Source organism: Macaca nemestrina, chromosome 7, assembly GCF_043159975.1.
Source record: "Macaca nemestrina isolate mMacNem1 chromosome 7, mMacNem.hap1, whole genome shotgun sequence".
Taxonomy (NCBI): domain Eukaryota; kingdom Metazoa; phylum Chordata; class Mammalia; order Primates; family Cercopithecidae; genus Macaca; species Macaca nemestrina.
In genome coordinates this window covers 53639381-53659385 of record NC_092131.1, presented here as the reverse complement: position 1 = coordinate 53659385, position 20005 = coordinate 53639381, and the positions used below count along the sequence as shown (strand labels likewise).

Sequence of the window (20005 nt, the reverse complement as noted above, 5' to 3'; positions counted from 1 at the left end):
TCTAGCCTGGACAACAGTGAGACCCTGTCTCAAACAAAAATCAAAAAATTTTTTAAAATGCTTGACTAAACTACTTTAATACTAACTATAAGGGAAAACATCAACTATTCTATAACAGAGAAACATGAGATGTCAATTACTAAAATATAATTGTCCAGTTAAATATTCCAGTATTCCAGGGAAAAGTATTTTCTCTACCTCACCTGTGGGATAGTCCCCAAAACTTTGCCCCAATGAGCAAAGAGGGCGGAGAGAGAATCAGAGTCCTGGTCATACACAAACTAGCGGCATTTGAAATTAACACACAGACTCAGCCATTATGCATAAACTACACAAGGAAACATTTAAGACAATTTTTATTAAATACAAAAGCAAAATAAGCTCTAAGGAGTAAGGTAGGGCTATACTTAAGGGCATTTTCTGTGGACAGCGGGTACAGCACCATTAAGGTTAGCTTAGATATTAACAAACCATGAGCAGAGACAGCTAACTACATTCTATGTTTCTCTTAGTAGTTTTAGGGTCTGCCTAGTAATCAAGAAATTTTACTTCTCCAGAATACATGAACATGGTAACCAAAGAAATGTAAATACTTAGAAAAAGCACTACACAATAAAATTATGACATGCAATTCTTATGCATGTCAAGATGTTCTCTACATCTTCTACAATGTGCATTAACAAAATTAATGCAGATAAGACCTTCACTCCAACCCCAAAGATCTTACATGGTGAATACTATTTTCCAACATCAGCAGAACAAGCTGCAGTTACTTCTTTTAGACATTTAGCTTTAGAACTCTGAATTTCAAAGTAAAATTGTTATAAAAAAGCTAGTCAATATATTTAGCAATAGAGCCACTCTTTTACTTTTGACATCATTCTGAGGTATTAATTCAGAACCATCTTCTAAGCTATCCTGGTAGTACCACAGACTTACTAGCTGCTGATCATACTGCAGATCAATGACTAATTTGAGCAAAGGAGCTTAAAATGATCTAAGGCTAGCATGATTAATAGTTTCCAAAAAGGATGAACATGAGTACTTTTATAAGCAATGCTAGATAAGATATCCATATTTTTCTTTCCCCCTAAAGAATGTTGTTTTAGAATATTTTTGCCATCAAAATTTGATTTACAATCATACAGCTGATTGAGAGATGCACATTTATGGATGTTAAATGACATAAATAAGTAAACTAGACACATACTTTTAAACATAGATCATTATTTGAGTGGGCTTGATACACTGCTAGGATATAACCACACCTAAAGTGAAAGCTCACCCCCACAGGGTATAAGCGACACACAGAAGTCATTATTTACACCATGGCAATATTCCACAAACTCTATTCATAAACATAGAAGGAAAAGAGAGGTGCTGTACAAAGGAAAATATTTTGCTGGTTTCAAAGCACATACAACTTTATTTCCTTTATATGTAAATATTTGACATAGCTTCAAAATACACTGATTTGGGGAGCAGAGAAGAGCTCTATGAGAGCTGTCAGCAGGAGTGGTAGTCAAGGTGAACACACAGAACTGGCTTTAAAAGTGACACATACTGCAAACTGCTGTGTACTTTGTTGCCATGTGAGACCCTTATCTGGGTACATGAAATTGACTGGTAGGTCTGTCATTTTGTGGTACAATCAGTGAGCCTAGGAAACCATTACTAATACTGGACCCATACTCAAGTCAAAAGTGGATAGCCTTGGTCATTTCCTGTCACTTCCCTTTCCCATGAAAAATAATTCAAACTTCAAACAAATTAGCAGTTTGTCCATAGCCTGGAACCAAACCCTCCTCTACCCTGGAATGGGGAGTGAGGAATATCATTAAGCATTGAGAAAACTGTCAAATATCATTAATAACATTTGGATATGAGTGTTCATATAATTTCTACCCCTAAACCTCCTTAGTATTAAAGGGCCATATTGCCATGATATAGTATTATTACTCAGTAAAGTAACTGCTAAACAGACATTTATTATGTTAGAGTTTTAATTCAGGACAATCTGTGGTATCCATAGCAACAAAAAGTTGTTGGTATAGATATAACCACAGATAGACACAAATGGGGAAAACAATTTCCTAGAGCTAGAAAGCTTTTAAAGATAAAGCACATAATACCAAAAGTAACTATAATAAGGTAAAAAAAAAAAAAGAGTACCCAAGTGAACAGCTGTTGCTAAACAGGGAATGTTTAACTTAAACTGGATTGTAAATCCAGGTTAACCAAGCCTCAGCTGAACCCACATGAATAATAGGCTAGGCCACCCCAAAGAGATTGATGTGGAAAATAAATCCAGAGCAATGAAAAGAGGCAGTCAGATATTGTCAGGTTCAAGTATTTTGTTTCTGCTTTCTCTTGGTAAGTGATCTAATTCAAAAAACACTGACATGGTAAAAGTGGGTAGATATTAGGAGAACAGGTACTCAATATTCTAATCACTTACATGCCTAGGAACTAACAAACTACCACAAAGATGGATGAAACTCACTGTCAATCATCTCTGAGGAATCAGCTGAGGACTACATATCTTATTTGGGAAACATGAGAAAGTGGCTTCCACAAATTCCAACCAGTAAACTTACTCCTGGAGAATATTCTGGAATAGATTATTAAAAGCATGTTTGTTAACACTTACGAAGGAAAGTAGTGTTTGCTAAGAGAGGCAGGGTTCATGAAAATATTTTGACAGGAATACTCAAGTAACAGCCCCAGGAAACCCATCTGGATTATAGACTTGGCCAGGTCTTGCATGATCAAAAGTCCTTATGAACAAGAAAGAAAAATAAGTGCATGCTGATCTAATCAGGTGGACTGGAAACTGAATGACTGCCTGTGCTCAAAGCATGAATCTTGAGAGCCCAGCAAGTACTCAATAAATAATTTGTTGCATGAACTGACGAAGAGTCAGATCCCTCTAGTTCTCCAGACAGTAAAATACCAGGTCTTTAAAGCTTTCCTTGTTATGGAATGGTTCGAGTCTCCTCACTCTTCTGGTTCTACCTCTCTTCCTCAACATACTCACCCCCATTACCCAGAACAGTTAACAGCTACTCTCTCTCCCAACCATGGGAAACCACTGAAATAAAGCATTTTTCACTAGTAGAGAATAAAACAGCATCTAATCCAACAAGTTATTAGAGTAAGATTTCCACAAACACATCCATAGACTTCCTGGATCATTATGTGAAATTTCTATACATTGGTTCTATTTCTTTTGATCCTCTTAAGAAACTTCCGAACCACTTATTTTATTTTCAAATGCCTTAACTTCCTCATCCCAAATAAAGCACAAGATTTATTTATGCTTATGAAAACATGCAAGCCATAATTTACCTGCCTTACAAGCAGCGGCAAAAACTCAAATTTGCAAGCCATTTTACCTTAAAACTGACTGTTCCAAAAAGGAAAAATAAAAGTAAAATATTTTAAGTGCCACCATAAGTTTTCTTAATTGGTAAGAGAAATGATGATGCTATGCCATCCACGTTTATGAATCTTGTCAAATGACAAGAGGTTGATGAGCTTGGCATTTAAAAATTTTCCTTTTTAGATCTAGGCATGGTATTTTTCAGAAAAAAACATAACATAGTACTTCACTTTTAAAAAAATGACAGCAACATGTCTTTATTATGGATTAAGCAAGTTTAAGAAATACTATTTGTAATCTCAAACAATGCACTGAAAGTGAGTCTTAATTTCAGAGTTTTATTGTATTGCACTAAAGGAACAGCAGGATGGTTATACAATTTTCTCTCGTTCAGTTTTGAAAATCTTAAGTACCTGCAAATTCTTAAGAATACCTTTACCACCAGATTAGAACAGTAAGAATAACCAATTTCTTAATAAGTAATGTCTTACAAATAAAAACACATTTAAAATACCTTTAAATGCATTCTTCACAAGTAATTCAGCATATATTTTTATATCATGTTTACTTATGCTTAAGAATTAAAGCAAGTATATTTATTACTCCAATGGAAATATGGGAAATCTCTCATTCATGCAATATACAGGGATAATATTCAAGTCGAAGGGAAAATTCCCGCTTTTACTTTTGTAAATGGATCCGTATATAATCATCTACATGACAGATAAGGAAACCCATGAAGTTTCCCACTAGTCAGATACACATTTTCAATTCATCAGAAGCACCTGATATCTACAGCTAATTTATAATTAGATACTGTTTCAATGAAACCAAAATGAGCCCTACAAGTTCCTATGAACAAAAGCTTCCAATGTACTAGGACAGTCAGTAATTAATGCATCATTCAGAGGATTATGGCTGTTCCTTAAGAAGTGCAAGTTCAAACCTGTCAACACCAGAGGTAATCATTTTATATTAATTTATACGTAATTCCATTTAAATTCTTTATCCAAGTATAACATATGAAAACAGTCTTTCCACAAGCAAAAAATGTGGAAACATTTAAAAATAAGGAGTCATTTTTTAAAGTAACTGATCAGATTCCACAGGCTACTCTTGGACAGGATCTTGCTGGATAGAATCCCTTCATTTGGTGGCTTTTTGCATGCACTTAACTGGACCAATTCTTCTGTGTGTTGTTCTAAGAGCTCACCAAAACATAGATCATGCTGAAAAGAAGAAAAAAGCTGTTAATTTGAACATTCCTAATTATAAAAAAAAAACTCAAGAGCATGAGAGAGTATGCTTTATATAGCAAACTAGTATCACAGAAAATGAAAAGACTAATGACAAGTTCACAGTGATTTTAATTTGCATTTATGGACTTTTGCCTAACATAGGACTTGGCTCAGTGCATGTGGTGTAGTTGTCCCCTATTCCCTTTCCAATTTTAGCAAGTAGAACAGCACAGCTGAAAGCTTAATGGGGGATCAGAGCTTAGTGAAGCCATCCAAACACCACACGCTCTGGAGTCGTGTCTAATAATAGAATGAGCATCTCTGGAGGGCTCACTTCACACCTGCCGTTAGGTCTTTCATACACATTATCTCGCTTAATCCTCCAAGCAGTCCTAGAAGGCAGGTACCAGTTGCATTCCCATTGTATAGAAAGGAATGATCAATCAAGGATCTTTCCCATTAGAGAAAGGCTCCAAGCACTAGCAACTTTTAGGAAGCAGTTAAAAAAGAAAAGGGGGGAAAACAGCAAAATAAAAGGCAATGACCTTTTGATTTAGGTTTAAGAACTGCCAAGGGCAATTCTACATAGAGTGATAGGGGAAAGGCATAGGGGCATGGTCCAAAAAGCATGTATCTCTAAAGAGAAATACAAAGGAGTTGAACAAGCTTGATAGACAACTTTAAAACAGAACAAATGTCCTGGTGCTACCATATCCCGGTGAACATTTTCCCACAACTGCACATCTCCAACTTTATCATTTATTCAATCATTCATTTCATTTCTTTCATTCAACATGTATGTTTGAAGTGCCTATTATATGCCAGCCCTGTTCCAGACATTTGCTATGGAAACTTACAAAATGAAAATTAACAGGAAATTAAAATGACACATAGAATTTCACTTTTCAGAGCATTTCTTTGTTTCATACATGAGTAATATCTGCATATGCACTAAAGGATATTCATTTTCACAGTAATAGCCTCTAAAAGCATAAAAATACCAAAAATATCTTTTTCCTAAATTTCAGTCTAACCATTCTTTTTCTATGATGGAAACTTATGTATAAAGAGAAATATGAATATGAATATAAGCCTATCTTAGCAAGTTTTCAAGTAACGAAAAAGAGAATGGAACCTTATGCCGGTTTTTTAAAGCTTACAGCTCTTTTGGAAATATTCTGAAAATCAAGGAGAAAGCCCTCTCTAGTTGAATATGTATTGATAAAAAACGAGAAAGATAAGTGATGTGTAAAAGCATATTCACATGGCTTAAAGAAACATATAATTCTACATTTAACAGTGCCCTTTTCTAGTTGTAATAAGCAGTCATTTCACCGAACCTACAACACACCTACAGCAGGGGTTCTCAACCAGGGCAATTTTGCCCCTCGGGACATCTGGGCAATGTCCAGAGACCTTTTTGGTTGTCATCGGGGGGCAGGAGGGCACTAATGGCATCTAGTGGGTAAAGGCCAGGGATGCTGCTAAACGTCCTACAATATACAGGACAGCTTCCCACAGAAATTCCCACATAGCCCAGACTGTCAACAGTGCCGAAGTTGAGAAATCCTGACCTAGAGGAACAATGAGTCCATCAGAGTATAAAAGGAAAAAAAATCAGGCCGGGCGTGATGGCTTATGCCTGTAATCCCAGTACTTTGGGAAGCCAAGGTGGGCAGATCACCTGAGGTCAGGAGTTCAAGACCAGCCTGGCCAACATGGTGAAACTCCTTCTCAACTAAAAATACAAAAATTAGCCAGGGGTGGTGGTACACGCCTGTAATCCCAGCTACTCAGGAGGCTGAAGCAGAGAAATTGCTTGAACCTGGTGGGGCGGAGGGTGCAGTGAGCAGAGATCATGCCACTGCACTCCAGCCTGAGCGACAGAGACTCCGTCTCAAAACAAAAAGGAAAAAAATCAGAAACTGCACCACCCTGTAAGGTAGAACTACTTATTTCATTCATACCACTCAAATCAAGCAAATCAGAAAATAAAGGGCAGAGCACACCACTTATGAAGAATGATAAAGAAAAAATGAAACATAATGTCGGGAGAGACCCTAAAGACAAGCAGAAACCTGCAAACTCACACATCCCTATCCTTCAATGACATCACTTTGCCACAGAGAATGAGGACCATCCTTTACCAACTGAATGTGTCTGAGAACTTAGGAAGCAGCATCCCTGACCAAACCTTCTGCCTCTGACAGCAGACTGGTTTACTGCCTTGATAAGCACCAGTGTGGGTCACATTGAGTGTGTGAGAATTTGATGGTGTGCACCATGCACACTTAAGACACTAAGTTATTCTTCAAATGGATTTTAAGGTGTGAAAACCATAATGCCTGCAAACTTTTAAAGCAGCCAAGTGAAAGCATATTTCATTTTACCTTTTCAACTTACCCGTATAGGTAGTAAAAAAATGCTAGAAGATAAAAAGCTAATTTGCACCATCCTTCCTTCTGACAATATGCTAGAATATCTGCATTCATGATGGTTGTAGGGTCATAGAGTCCTGGGCCACTCATCACTGGTCTACTCATATACCTGGAATAAACACAGTCTATTAGGCATTCAGAAAGGGCAGCAAACGTTCAGATAAGAAAGCGAGTCTGTCTTCTAAAACATCTGTTACGAAAGGTGGTCCACACAGGGAAGCATTCTTTTACTTATGGGTAAAATGCTTTTCTTTTACCATCTTAATTTTAAAAGTAGAGTCCCTAATGAGCAGAATGAGATAGCTAAACAAGCTTCATCTAGTCTCTACCTTTTCAGAAATCCAAGAAAAACAGGAAGAACTGTAAAAAGAAAATAGGTGTTTTGCTTTTACTTATCTGGACATAATTTTAGATTTACAGAAAAGATGTAAGAACCTTTCACCCAGATATTTCAAATGTCCATTTTTACTATATTTGCTTTATCCTTCTCTTTCTCATTCTGAGTATTGTTTTTTTGTTTTGTTTTCAGACAGCGTCTTACCCTGTCACCCAGGCTGGAATACAGTGGTACAATCTTGGCTCACCACAATCTCAGACTCCTGGGCTCAAGCAATCCTTCTGCCTCAAGCCTCCCAAGTAGCGGGGACTACAGGCACACACCACCATGCTTAGCTAATTTTTTTGTATTTTTTGTAGAGAGGGGATTTTGCCATGTTGCCCAGTCTGTTCTCCAACTCCTAGGCTCAAGTGATCCACCTGCCTCAGTCTCTCAAAGTGCTGGGATTGCAGGGATGAGCCATTGCACCTGGCCCTGAGTAAATTTTTTCTTTTTTTTTTTTTTTTTTTTGAGATGGAGTCTCGCTCTGTTGCCCAGGCTGCAGTGCACTGGCACGATCTTGCAAACTCCACCTCCTAGCCTGAAGCAATTCTCTGCCTCAGCCTCCAAAGTAGCTGGGATTACAGGCGCCCGCCACCATGACTGGTTAATTTTTGTATTTTTAGTAGAGACAGGGTTTCACCATCTTGGCCAGGCTGGTCTTGAACTCCTGACCTCGTGGATCCACCCACCTCGGCCTCCCAAAGTGCTGGGATTACAGGCGTACGCCAAGTACATTTTTTTCTGAATCATTTCAGAGTCCATTGTAGACCTGATACCACTTTACTCCTAAATATTTCTTCAGTATATATCTCCTAAAATCAAGGGCAATAAGGTTTTGACATGCCTATTTAAAACAAAAACTTCTAACTCTATATACTGCAGATATAACTATGGAAGTTAAAAATATTACCTTTTACAAATAACCTAAGTTAGTCATAAACACAGAAAGAAATTCGACATACACTGTACATTTTGACTTATCTGCAGTTCAAGGACAAGCAAAGCTAATCTAAGTTGATAGAGGTCAGTGGTCTTGGGAGGTGTGGAGGGTAACTGACTAAGATGGGACACAAGTGCATGCTCTGGAGGCCACAACTGTTGTGTATCTTGATCTGGGTGGTGGTTTAACAGGTGTATACATATGTAAAAATTCATTGAGCTATATACTTCAGACTTGTGCAAAACACTAAGTTATACTTCACTTTTTTAAAAAAATTCCTTTAAAAATAAAGCTCTGTAAGAGGTATTGAAACAGTTTTTGTTCATCCACTTGATTTTTTAAAAAATAAATGCCAACTAAGCTTCCATTTTTATGTAGGTAACTAGCATGTGAGATAACCATATCAACCGCAGTATATTTAAGTTTTCATTTTAAAAAATTAAAAGTGTATCTAAACATTACCTCCAAATATGATATGCCAAGAGGGGCATGTTGAGGCCCAGTGTAAGCCACTCCGCTGCACAGAGAAACATGACACAGAAGAAAGCGTGGATGAGGTACTCTGGGAGTACAAGCTGGAAGGAAAACACAGGCCAGTGATCAAAATGCCTCGGCATTAAGTTAACTGCTAATCTGGAAAGCAGGTGGCAACCAAGTTTCCATAATGAAAAATCACTGTTTTCTTAGACTCAGAAATAAAAGATGCTACTGAGTTTTATTTCCATGTTTAACTTTTTACCAAAAGTAGGATTACAGGCAAACTGACCAGAGTATATAGCTTGCACTAACGTAACATAGTAAGATACATGACTTAAAATTTAAAGCTCAAATTCTTAGAGTAATAGATCAAATTATACAAAGTTACCACCCAGACTGTTAAACAATTTGCTAGTCAACTAGAATACTTTTTCTTTCCACCATTCAACAATGATAGAAGTACAAAAATGAGATATCTGATCACATGCAACATATTAAAAGTTCCACAGAAACAAAACTCCCCTTTAGAATTTTACACATCGGTGTTTTTAAGCCTTTAACAGAAACCAGAAATGCTACATACACAATATTTAGCAAACCACATCGCATTCCCACAGAAGTAAGTTTTTAATGGAAAGCCAATCAGCCAATAATCTCAGCACAGTGGGGGGAAGAACACTAATATGCACAAATGTAAAAGATTTGCTTTCTGCAATGTAGGAGGGAAAAGACTGAGTTCTTAACCATGAAATTAGGATTTTCCAGGTTCCCAAGTTCTCATTCTTAGGTGGCCTTTCCGTTTCTTTACGCCTGCTTGCCAACAAAAAGGTAAGACACAACAGAAGACCAGTAGAAGCTCAGAACCCAAAAACAAAATAAACCTTTTGGTAGTAGGTAGTATTAAGTGAAGAAAAATTAATCAAGCAAAATGCTTTTTATAAAATGACCACAAGTTAATGCTTTATTTTAAATTATCTTTCCCATCCTAATGATTTCAGCCTGAGAACTTTGTGAAATAAAAATACCAACACCTCTCATTGCAAGTTTCAGCCAAAGTATCTCCTATAAGTCACAGCTACAAAGCCAGTTTCTCAAATGTTTACTTCATACCAAATGGAAATCATGTGAATACTTATCATCATCAGCTCACTCCTGAGGGGAAACCATGGCTGTAGAGATTGTAATCATACTATATACTCAGGCCCATTTTCTCATACTCCCAAATTACTCTCTCCAATTTAAAGCTGTAGAAGGGGCTTTTTAATGAATACTATTTTAGATAAAATCCAGGTAAACAACTAATCTATACCACTAACCAAATACTTTCTACAAACTTAAACATTATAATAAAAGATAAACTCTGCATATGTACATAAACTTCTAAATAACATTTAAGCCAGCATCTATTTAAGATCAAAGTTCTCTAAACAAGAAAATGGCTATAGGACTCCGAAACTCAAGGACTATAACCAGAACAAACCATGAAAAACATACATTTTATTAAGAATTCCACTACAGTTGCTTTTGTAATACTTGTTTAAATTACAGATGTTGTCTCTAAAATATAATAAGCCTATTTCAGCCCTAAAAAGCCAACTGATATCTAACAGACAAATCATCATGCAAGGTTTTACCCTACACTTACAGACTGAAGTATGGAAAGAATGATTTTGAAGAAAGCATAACCCCCTCCCGCTCTTAATATACTTTAATAAAAAGTGTTAATAAAGATAACCTACAACTCTACCAGTTCTAATATGAAACAAATGTTATTCCCTCCCTTCTCCTCAAAAGGAGTCCAGAAACATTTACTACCCATCTCTCTTAAAAACCAACCCTCTCCGAGCATTCTTTAATGACAAAATTTCCCCTTAAGTGACACAAAAATTATTCCATTTAGGAACCAAGGTTCAAACAGAAACTAGTATCCAGAAAAAATACCTCATGCAAATATAGCTGAAATGATAGTATTTAAACATGCAAAACATAATATTCTCTTGTTAAAGTTCACAATTTAAAAAATGGTGATATTTGTCTTCCCCCATACTTTGGCAGAACTGTCAAAACAAATTTAAATAGGGAAAACTGTCAGATGCACTGCTATTCAGCCAATTATCGGCACCCTATCCAAAAGGCAACCTGTGCTGCTATAAAAATGGCCTTCAACCTCCTGCAGCATTAGGATGTCCCAAGCACATGTCTCTTCTCAGTGAGAATTTCTTTCCATTAAGAAAAGCCAGGAATCGCACATTACCTGTTAAAATGAAACCAGTCCCTCCTAAATTTACAATACATTAGGAAAATACAAGAGTTTGAGCTTCAAAAATTAGGCTGTCTTGAGTTCAAATGCTGACTCTATCTTAGCTGTATAACCTTCGGCAAAGTGCTTTAACCTGGCAAAGCTTCAGTTTACTCTCCTATTCATGAGATAACAATATACCTACCTCAGGAGTGTCATAAGAATTAAATTTAAAAATTCAGGCAAAGTGCTTAGCACAGAGCCTAGCACCCAGGAAAATCCTCATCTGATTTCAGATATTTTTACCTTCATCATCATTTGGTTATTCGAAGTAATGAAAAGACAAACAGCATAGAACACTATTAATAAACAGCTATCAAAAGGGGAAATTTCGGTTTCTTCATTTCCTGGTAACAACTTCAACTACTTAGGTTAAAATGTTTTACAATTAACACTTACTACTTTCCAACAGAAGGCAAATTCATCTACTCATATCTTGTTTCATAACAGCAAAGAAACAGCTAATAAGTTAATACTTTTAATTGTACCTACATCAACTCTTACTGTAACAGTTCTCTAAAGACAAACTAGAAATCTCTTCCACCATCCACAGTTATCTAGGAAACAATAATAAAGTACCAGACTAACTTTCTAGATGCTTTTCCAAATAAAATCCCTCTAGCACACTAGTGCTAATACACTAGTATGCTAGACAACTAAAATCTACACAAACTCTCCCCTTCGTTAAGTAATTTTTAAAGCTGAATTACTGTATTTTATTTCTTGAAGACATACCGATGGCTTTCTTATAAACAACCAACCATTCAATTCCTGACCAATCAGGCACAATCAAATACACAGGCTAAAGGAGAATCTTCCTAAATGCATTCAAAAATACAAAAAACAAGCTGGGTACCTTGGTGTGCGCCTGTAATCCCAGCTACCCAGGAAGTTGAGGCAGGAGGATCACTTGACCCAGGAGTTTGATACGAGCCTGGGCAATATAGAGAGATCCCCCCCACCATCTCAAAAGAAAATTTTAAAATACATACATATATATTTTTTCAAACACCCCAAGCACAATGGAGCTACATTAGCACTAAATTCGTGATGGCTCAGAACTTCAGGCCTGTTTCAGAAATAGAAAGTAAATACACACTAGAAATAACTACGTAGACATTTGTATACAAATTGTTATCTACAAAATTATGGCACCTTAAGTCCAAAGAATGGCATTACTGTGAGATCCCAGAGCCCCCAGAACAGAGGTATCCACCTAACAGGCTCTGAATAAACATCAGCTGAAAGAATGACTCATTTATTCCAGAATATGCAAACCAAAGACAAACTAGATATGGCAGATAAGTCCATACTAAAGATGTCACTCACATACTACCTCACCATAAGTCACAACCCGAGAATCATCTCACCATCTATTAGTCATTTTATGTTAACCAACTTTCAAGTACTGCACTAAATAATTTCACATAGAAGTGCCTATGGCTATAACATAAAAAAAACGCATACGCATTTAACAGCTTTCCCTACTTGACCGGGCTAGCAAGCATATATTTGCATAAAATATGAAATTTCATGAAATCATAAACCTCAACAGGCATATGAACGAGCACACTGAACAAAACATTACAAATACAAATGCCCTAACCCTCCCCATGAAATGAATATAGCATTAAAACATTAAACTAAAAAGCAGTACACACCTTTAATGCAATTTTGACTCTTTTAATCTTTTTGACCTTTTCAACTGTCTTTGGCCGACAATGTAAAAAGCAGATTGGAAGAATGTTAGTATGACAGCTGACAAGACCACCAGCAGATTAATAATAGAATAGTCAAGCATGACAGGAAAAAGATTTTTTAACTTCTGCCTACTTCAAAAAGTACAAATATATTATGCTACTCAGAATACTGGCCATTTTCAAATTACATCAAGTTAAAAACAAATATATTTTTTAAAATCTAAAGATAAATCCTATATTATAACTTACGGGATTCAGGGTATTACACTGGTCTATAGGATTCTTGTAATCAGTCTTCAGCTCATCAAATGCTATAATCTAAAATAAAATTAAAACAGTTAGGAACACTCACTTTAATTAAAAACAGCAACAAACCTGCCCCATATTCAAATAATTACTAAAGTTAATAAAACAAGAACAAAAGTACACCAAGATCACAAATACCAATTTATACTAAACTCATATATGACAAAAAGAAGAGCCAGAATCCAATTTAAAGAAGTGAAAACATTCTTATCTCAGTATCACTAAAATTTGGTATCACTGTAATAAATACCTCCAATTTTCAATTTCTTCAATGCCTCTGCTCAAGTTATTTCAACTTATCTCTACTTGAAATAATCTTCTGAGTAGAAAAGTCGTTTCAACTGTTTATCCAAATTCCTCTTTATCCAAAAAAAAAAAAAAAAAAACCTTCCTATGCCAATTTCTTTCTGTAGGTTTTCCTAACTCCTCTGGGCAGAAGTAATTGCATCCCTGTCCACATCTCCACACAGCATGGGACTCTATAATGCCATCAATATGGCTTTTCTCATTGCCATGAGTGTGGTATTTACACACAAGTCTGTCCTCCCCTCTACATTCTCAGGGAGAAGGACCATTTTTATTTATCTGTGCATGCTCCTCCTCCCTTGGCACAGTGCTCAGTGGGACACTAGAGATGGATTTTAACTCTTCAATTTGTTCCCATTTGTGCACAAACACATACATTTGTAAGGATGCTTCTGTCCACACTCTGGAGGAATGTGTCTTCAACCTCAAGGGTCACTAGAATGTACGTTAAGAGTCAAAATAGGGGCTATGCATCACTTTGTGGCATCATTTCAGGTGTCAAAGAAAGAAGACAAAGGCAGCAAGTTGATGGGGGAGCCATGTTAGTTGCTAACACTACTCATCCCAGGTACACACAACCTAAGCTACCCTTCCCCTAATGAGTTAGGAATAGTATCTTTACATGTCAAAGTGTTGCTCAATATTATCAGTAATCAGTAAAGTTACATATTTCCATCTTTTAACATGACTGTTTATTTCCCTGTTAAAATTTAGTTTTATAAAAAGATGGTTTAATTTCTAGAGTTCTATAAAATTCAACAACCTGCCCGAATAAAAACTCCAACCAAATAGCAATAGAAGGAAAATAATAAAACATTAGAATGTAATCTCTAAAAGAACAAAGATTGTTATATTTACTATTATGTCCCAGGGCCTAAAATATAAAATAGTGCCTGGCACATAGGTAAGTGCTCAATAAACATTAAATGGAAGGAAGGGGTGAAAAAAATCGCACTTGGGATTAAAAAAAAAAAGTGCAGAACTCACCAGAAGGGATTTCCCTTGGCTAATGACACCTAACACAAATGTTAAAAATATAAATGTGAGGCCGGGCGCGGTGGCTCAAGCCTGTAATCCCAGCACTTTGGGAGGCCGAGACGGGCGGGTCACGAGGTCAGGAGATCGAGACCATCCTGGCGAACACGGTGAAACCCCGTCTCTACTAAAAAGTACAAAAAAACTAGCCGGGCGAGGTGGCGGGCACCTGTAGTCCCAGCTACTCGGGAGGCTGAGGCAGGAGAATGGCGTAAACCCGGGAGGCGGAGCTTGCAGTGAGCTGAGATCCGGCACTGCACTCCAGCCTGGGCGACAGAGCGAGACTCTGTCTCAAAAAAAAAAAAAAAAAATATATATATATATATATATATATGTGTGTGTGTGTGTGTGTGTAATTAGAAAATACTAATATCTGATTACTTATGGACATGATTAGTCAGCTACTTGATGTCAGCCGTGGTATATATCCCCAATACATTTTAGTAATAAAGCTCAAGACAAGGATCATAATCACAAGTATTTGTCAATAACAAGATTCAACTTAACAGAATACAAAACCTGTCTTTAAAACTGACATTTAATTGGATATTTTCTTCAGGTGACTTCAAGAGAATTTTTTTTTTTTTTTTTTTTTTTTTTTTTTGTGAGACAGGGTCTTACTCTGTCACCCAGGCTGGAGTGCAGTGGCACAATCTCGGATCACTGCAACCTCCACCTCCTCGGCTCAAATGATTCTCCTGCCTCAGCCTCCGGAGTAGCCGGGACTACAGTTGCATGCCACCACGACTGGCTAATTTTTGGATTTTTTGTAGAGATGGGATTTTACCATGTTGCCCAGACCGGTCTCAAACTCCTGAGCTCAGGTGATCCGCCTGCCTTGGCTTCCCAAAGTGCTGGGATTACAGGTATAAGCCTCCGTGCCCAGCTACAAGGGATCTTTTAAGTATGTTGTTGAATGGGTTTCTCTTTGAGTGCTATAGGTTAGGGTTTTCGAAACTCTTCTGAGAAGACTCTTAAATTAATGGTTTTCAAATCTTTTTGCAGCTATGTGGCTGAGCAAAGACACCCACAAAATTTCCCACAGAAGTATAACAAAAATAAAACAGATAAATCCCTAATGATGCCCAAGTACACAATTCAGGATACCTTCCAACTTGTTACACATCTTTAAGGAATGACTTCTAAACTTTTAAGTTTTCAAACAATCTATGCTCCCGACTCTTCTCCACAGAGCATCAATCACATGAATTAGGACTAAATTGACAGATATAATCGTCAGCATAAAAAACATTCTCTAATACAGTGATTAAAGTAAATAAGATTTTTGGAATGTAATTTAAAAATTGTAAAATGAGTCTTCTGAAAGTTACTTCAACTACCTGCTAGAGTTTGGTTTAACTTCTCCAAATCTCAGGTTGAAATCTGATCCCCAATGTTGGAGGGGGAAATCTAACGGGAGGTGTTTGGGTCATGGGAGCAGATTCCTCATGAATGGTTTGGTGTCATCTTGGAGGGAATAAGTGAGTTCTACTATTAGTACCCAAGAGAACTGGCTAGTAAACAGCGCCTGGCACCTCCCCTTCTTTTTCCTTTGCTTCCTCTCACTATGGGATCTCTATACACTATTCCCCCACCATGAGTGGAAGCAAGCTGAGGCTTTCACCCGATGCCCAGTCTTACAGCCAGCAGAATCCTGAGGTAAATAAACATCTTTTTTCTTTGTAAATTACTCAGCCTCCCCGTATTCCTTTATAGCAACACAAATGGACTAAGATACTACCTAAGATGATAAACATAAGGATATATGGATAACAGAAAAATTAAAACTATCTATTTAGAATTGTTTCCAAAAGGATACTAAGTCTCCGAATGAAGAAATCCCTAAGCATAAAAGCTCTCCACGAATCTGTGGTACAATGTTTTTTTTAATTCTATAACACGACTTAAAATTATTTACTTCGCCCAGACACGCATTTGTTTCGAAGCTGAAATTAAATTACCCATTTTTTGAAAGTGCAGTTCAGGTTTTCCGTAAGCCAAACACTACTTGGTCCAAAACGTACAAATGTGGAAAAGGCTACCCCAGAGCTCTAAGAATCCCCCTCATTCCAGAAAAAAGGAATACCCATCAAGCAGAGAGTGACTTAAAGCTACATCTACAGATGGAATGGAACCACACATTGTCTTTTTTTTTTTTTTTTTTTTTTTTTTTCTGAGAGGGAGTCTTGGCCCAGGATGGAGTGCAGTGGCGCCATCTCGGCTCACTGCAACCTTTGCCTCCCGGGTTCAAGCGATTCTCCTCCACCTTAGCCTCCCGAGTAGCTGGGATTACAGGCGCCCATCACCACGCCTGGCTAATTTTTTTGTATTTTTAATAGAGACAGTGTTTCACCATGTTGGCCAGGCTGGTCTCGAACTCCTGACCTCGTGATCCTCCCGCCTCCGCCTCCCAAAGTGCTGGGATTACAGGCGTGAGCCACCGCGCCCAGCCATGGAACCACACATTTTCATCACAGGCTTACTAAGGCTGAGCTAGTCTGTATCCCAAATTATCTTTGGTATTGTCCTCCCACCAAAGCAGAGCTGAAGATGCTCTTCAAATTACTGGCTCTTACTGACAAGCATTCTGAGTTAGCAGTTATTTCTGACACAGTTAATAGCCTACGTAAGTATTCCTGATTACAATAAGCAGTCAGGTCCTAAAATAATTATAAACATAACCACACTGCTTAGCAAAAAGAATGGATTGTGATATGCTTCCACTTTCGAGATTTTTTTTGCATAAGACGCTGCTGCTATTGAAACATTCTGCCCCTCCTTATGTTTCATAGAAATCCTTGTTACGGGCATGATGAAACCTGACTTAAAATCTACATAAGAGTGAACGTGTTCATTCAAATTAAAAGCAGTATAGGAGAAGGTACTGGAATACGGGGAAAAGAGAAGCAAGTATGAGATAAATTTTTAATGAATGATTTCCAGAGGGCTCTCAATGCTTTTAATTTTGTGCTAAAGCAACAGAAATTCTTAAAAATCTCTGTAGAACTATGTCGCTGGGAACTTACGACTTTGGACCAGTAATGCTGTGCTTCCACCCTGCAACAGTGATGATGATGTGTGTAACAGAAATAAATACCGCCCTCGAAAAGCTTAAGGTTTCTGAGCAACTCAAAATCAAAGAAAACCCCCTCTACTAAATCAAGCAATCCTGAATATAAGGGTGGCTTGGAAGGCTGCCGGTTGAAATTCCAGCGGTCAAAGTATGATTTGGGGGGGAAACGCGGACATGCAATCAACAAAGTAATCAATCGAACTTGCATCAAAGTTCACCAGGAAACAACAATCTGGAAAAAGAAAAAAAAAAAAGTAATTTGATTTGAAGAGCACCCAACAAGTGCTGAGAAGTAGAGTTGGAAATTCACCCTAAGTAGGTTACATTTTGGCCACAGTTCTGTGGAAACCCTAAAAGAAAGCCAATCTATATTAACAAAAATTAGGAAAACTTCATTCACACTACGCCCGTATCACCGCGCCGTTGACATCCTCTCCGGGGATGCAGGGATACGGGGATGCGGGGATACGGGGATGTGGGGCCGCGGGCCAGCAGAGGTCGGTGAGAGCGCAGCGCGGAACCGCAGGGGCCCGCCTGGACCGCGGCCGCCCCACCCAGCCCGGGAGGAGTAGCGGTGCGCGCGGCCTGTGCCAAGACACCGCGGGCGCATCCACCGGGCGACCGCGCGCCCAGGCTCCTCCAGTACCCGCGGCCCCCAGACCGCGGATGGATGGCGCGCAGACCCTACGCCGCGCGGCCCGCACCAGCCGGACCGCAACCCAGGCGAGCAAACCACCCGCCGCCGTGGCGGCCCCGACCGCGAGCCCCGGGCGAAAAGAAGCTGCGCTGCCGCCTCGCCCTCCCTCCCACAGCCCCGGCTACTCACGTGCCAAATGGCGAAGAAGATGAGCGCGGCAGTGAGCAGCAGCGCCAGCATGTAGCAGAAGGCCGCGAACGTGAACGCCATGGTTAGGGAGGAGGAGCAGGGAGCAGCGCCGGTGCCAGCGGAGAAAGGCGGCGCAGGGCCCTCTGGGTAAAACCATTCACTTCCCCCGGCCACAGCCACGACCGCCGCCGATACCGCCTCGGCGCCAGCCCTCTCAGCGCGCCTGCGCACCAGCCCAGCCGCCCCGGCGCCCTCTGATGGCCGGAGTCTGCGTTGCACTGACATTGTCCGCACAGTTGATTATTTTTCCTTCCTCCTCGCGTTTATTTTTTCAACAAATATTTATTGAATGAGTGCCTAGTTTGTTACAGGTACCGCGTTTCTCGCTTCACATACAAAGATGAATAAGATAGTACCTGCACTGAAAGAACTTAGTATAGTGCCGGAAATGAACACCTAAATAAATAATTACTTTATTATAACTCTGTAAACGGATGTGTGTGGGATGTTCTGAAAGGTCGAAGAAGGACAGCCAGCCCGCCCGGGAGCATTTAGGCAGGATTCCTGCTGTAGGTGTTTCCTAAGTTGGCCTTAGATGAGGAGCAGAAGTTCTCCAGGCAAAACGAAGGTAGAACTGGCAGTCCAAGGAAACGGTGCAGAATGAGGAAACGCACAGAGATGGAAAAAAGAAAAGAAAACTAAAGCTTCGTGTCTCAGGTGAAACCAGCAGCAATTCTGTATTAATGGAACATAAGTGCAAGACAGTGGTGTGAATTAGAAATGAATCAGCAAGGGATCAGATCTTAGAGGGCCTTATATGCTTCATTACGGAGCTCAGACTTCTTATCCCATAAGCCCAAATTTTTCCAATTTTTTTGCTCACCACACATAACCAGAAATATTTTTTTCATTGCAACCCAGTGGAATATCATACAGACAGCAAGTTATGAAGAGATGGAAATCTAGATATAGAGGCAAAGAAATATAGATATAACCAAAACAAAAATTTCACAAAACTGTGCTAATGATCCGTAAGTACTTTCCCTTCTACTCTCTTTTGCTACTTTTTTGTTTTTAATACTGGTTGTAACACACAAAATAGATTCAAATTTGATTAATTTTCCATTACAACCATTTTTAAAAGAAAAAAGAACTCTATTAACTGCTGCTGATGGAAGTGAAAATCATTGAAGGCTTTTGAGCAAAAGAAGACTATGTTTAGATTTGCATTAAAGATCGTTCACCTAGCATATTGCACAGAATAGTCTAGAAGTAGGGTCTGTCCAGTGTTGTGCGATAGAATTTTCTGTGATCGTGAAAATTTTCTATACCTACATTGCCCAATACAGTAGCCACTAGCCACATGTGGCCATCGTGCACTTGCAAATTGTCTAGCATGACTGAGGAACCGAACTTTAAATTTCACATCACTTTAAGTAAAATGTGACTAGTGTATTGGACAGTACAGGCCTGTACAACCAGGATTATGTGGCACCTATGTGCAAATTATCAAGTTACTTTTGGCCAGGCACAGTGGCTCATGCCTGTAATCCTACCACTTTGGGAGGCCAAGGCAGGGGGATTACTTGAGCTTAGGAGTTCGAGA

The 20005-nt window shown here is 38.6% G+C and overlaps 1 protein-coding gene across 2 annotated transcripts; it reads right to left on the bottom strand.

Moving 5' to 3' along the window:
- Positions 1-339: 339 nt before the first annotated feature.
- On the bottom strand, positions 340-18577 carry LOC105481797 (cornichon family member 1). 2 transcript variants are annotated; one of them, XM_011741540.3, is made up of 6 exons: positions 18400-18577; positions 13103-13171; positions 12815-12862; positions 8840-8952; positions 7024-7167; positions 3705-4611 (listed from the first exon to the last, which is right to left on the bottom strand). In XM_011741540.3, the coding sequence occupies exons 1-6, from the start codon at positions 18478-18480 to the stop codon at positions 4584-4586; spliced, it is 483 nt and encodes a 160-aa protein (XP_011739842.1). In that variant the 5' UTR covers positions 18481-18577; the 3' UTR covers positions 3705-4583. The 2 variants fall into 2 exon arrangements, with proteins under 2 accessions (XP_011739843.1, XP_011739842.1); XM_011741541.3 differs by lacking the exon at positions 12815-12862 and having other exon boundaries at positions 340-4611; positions 18400-18569.
- Between the last annotated feature and the right edge of the window lie 1428 nt (positions 18578-20005).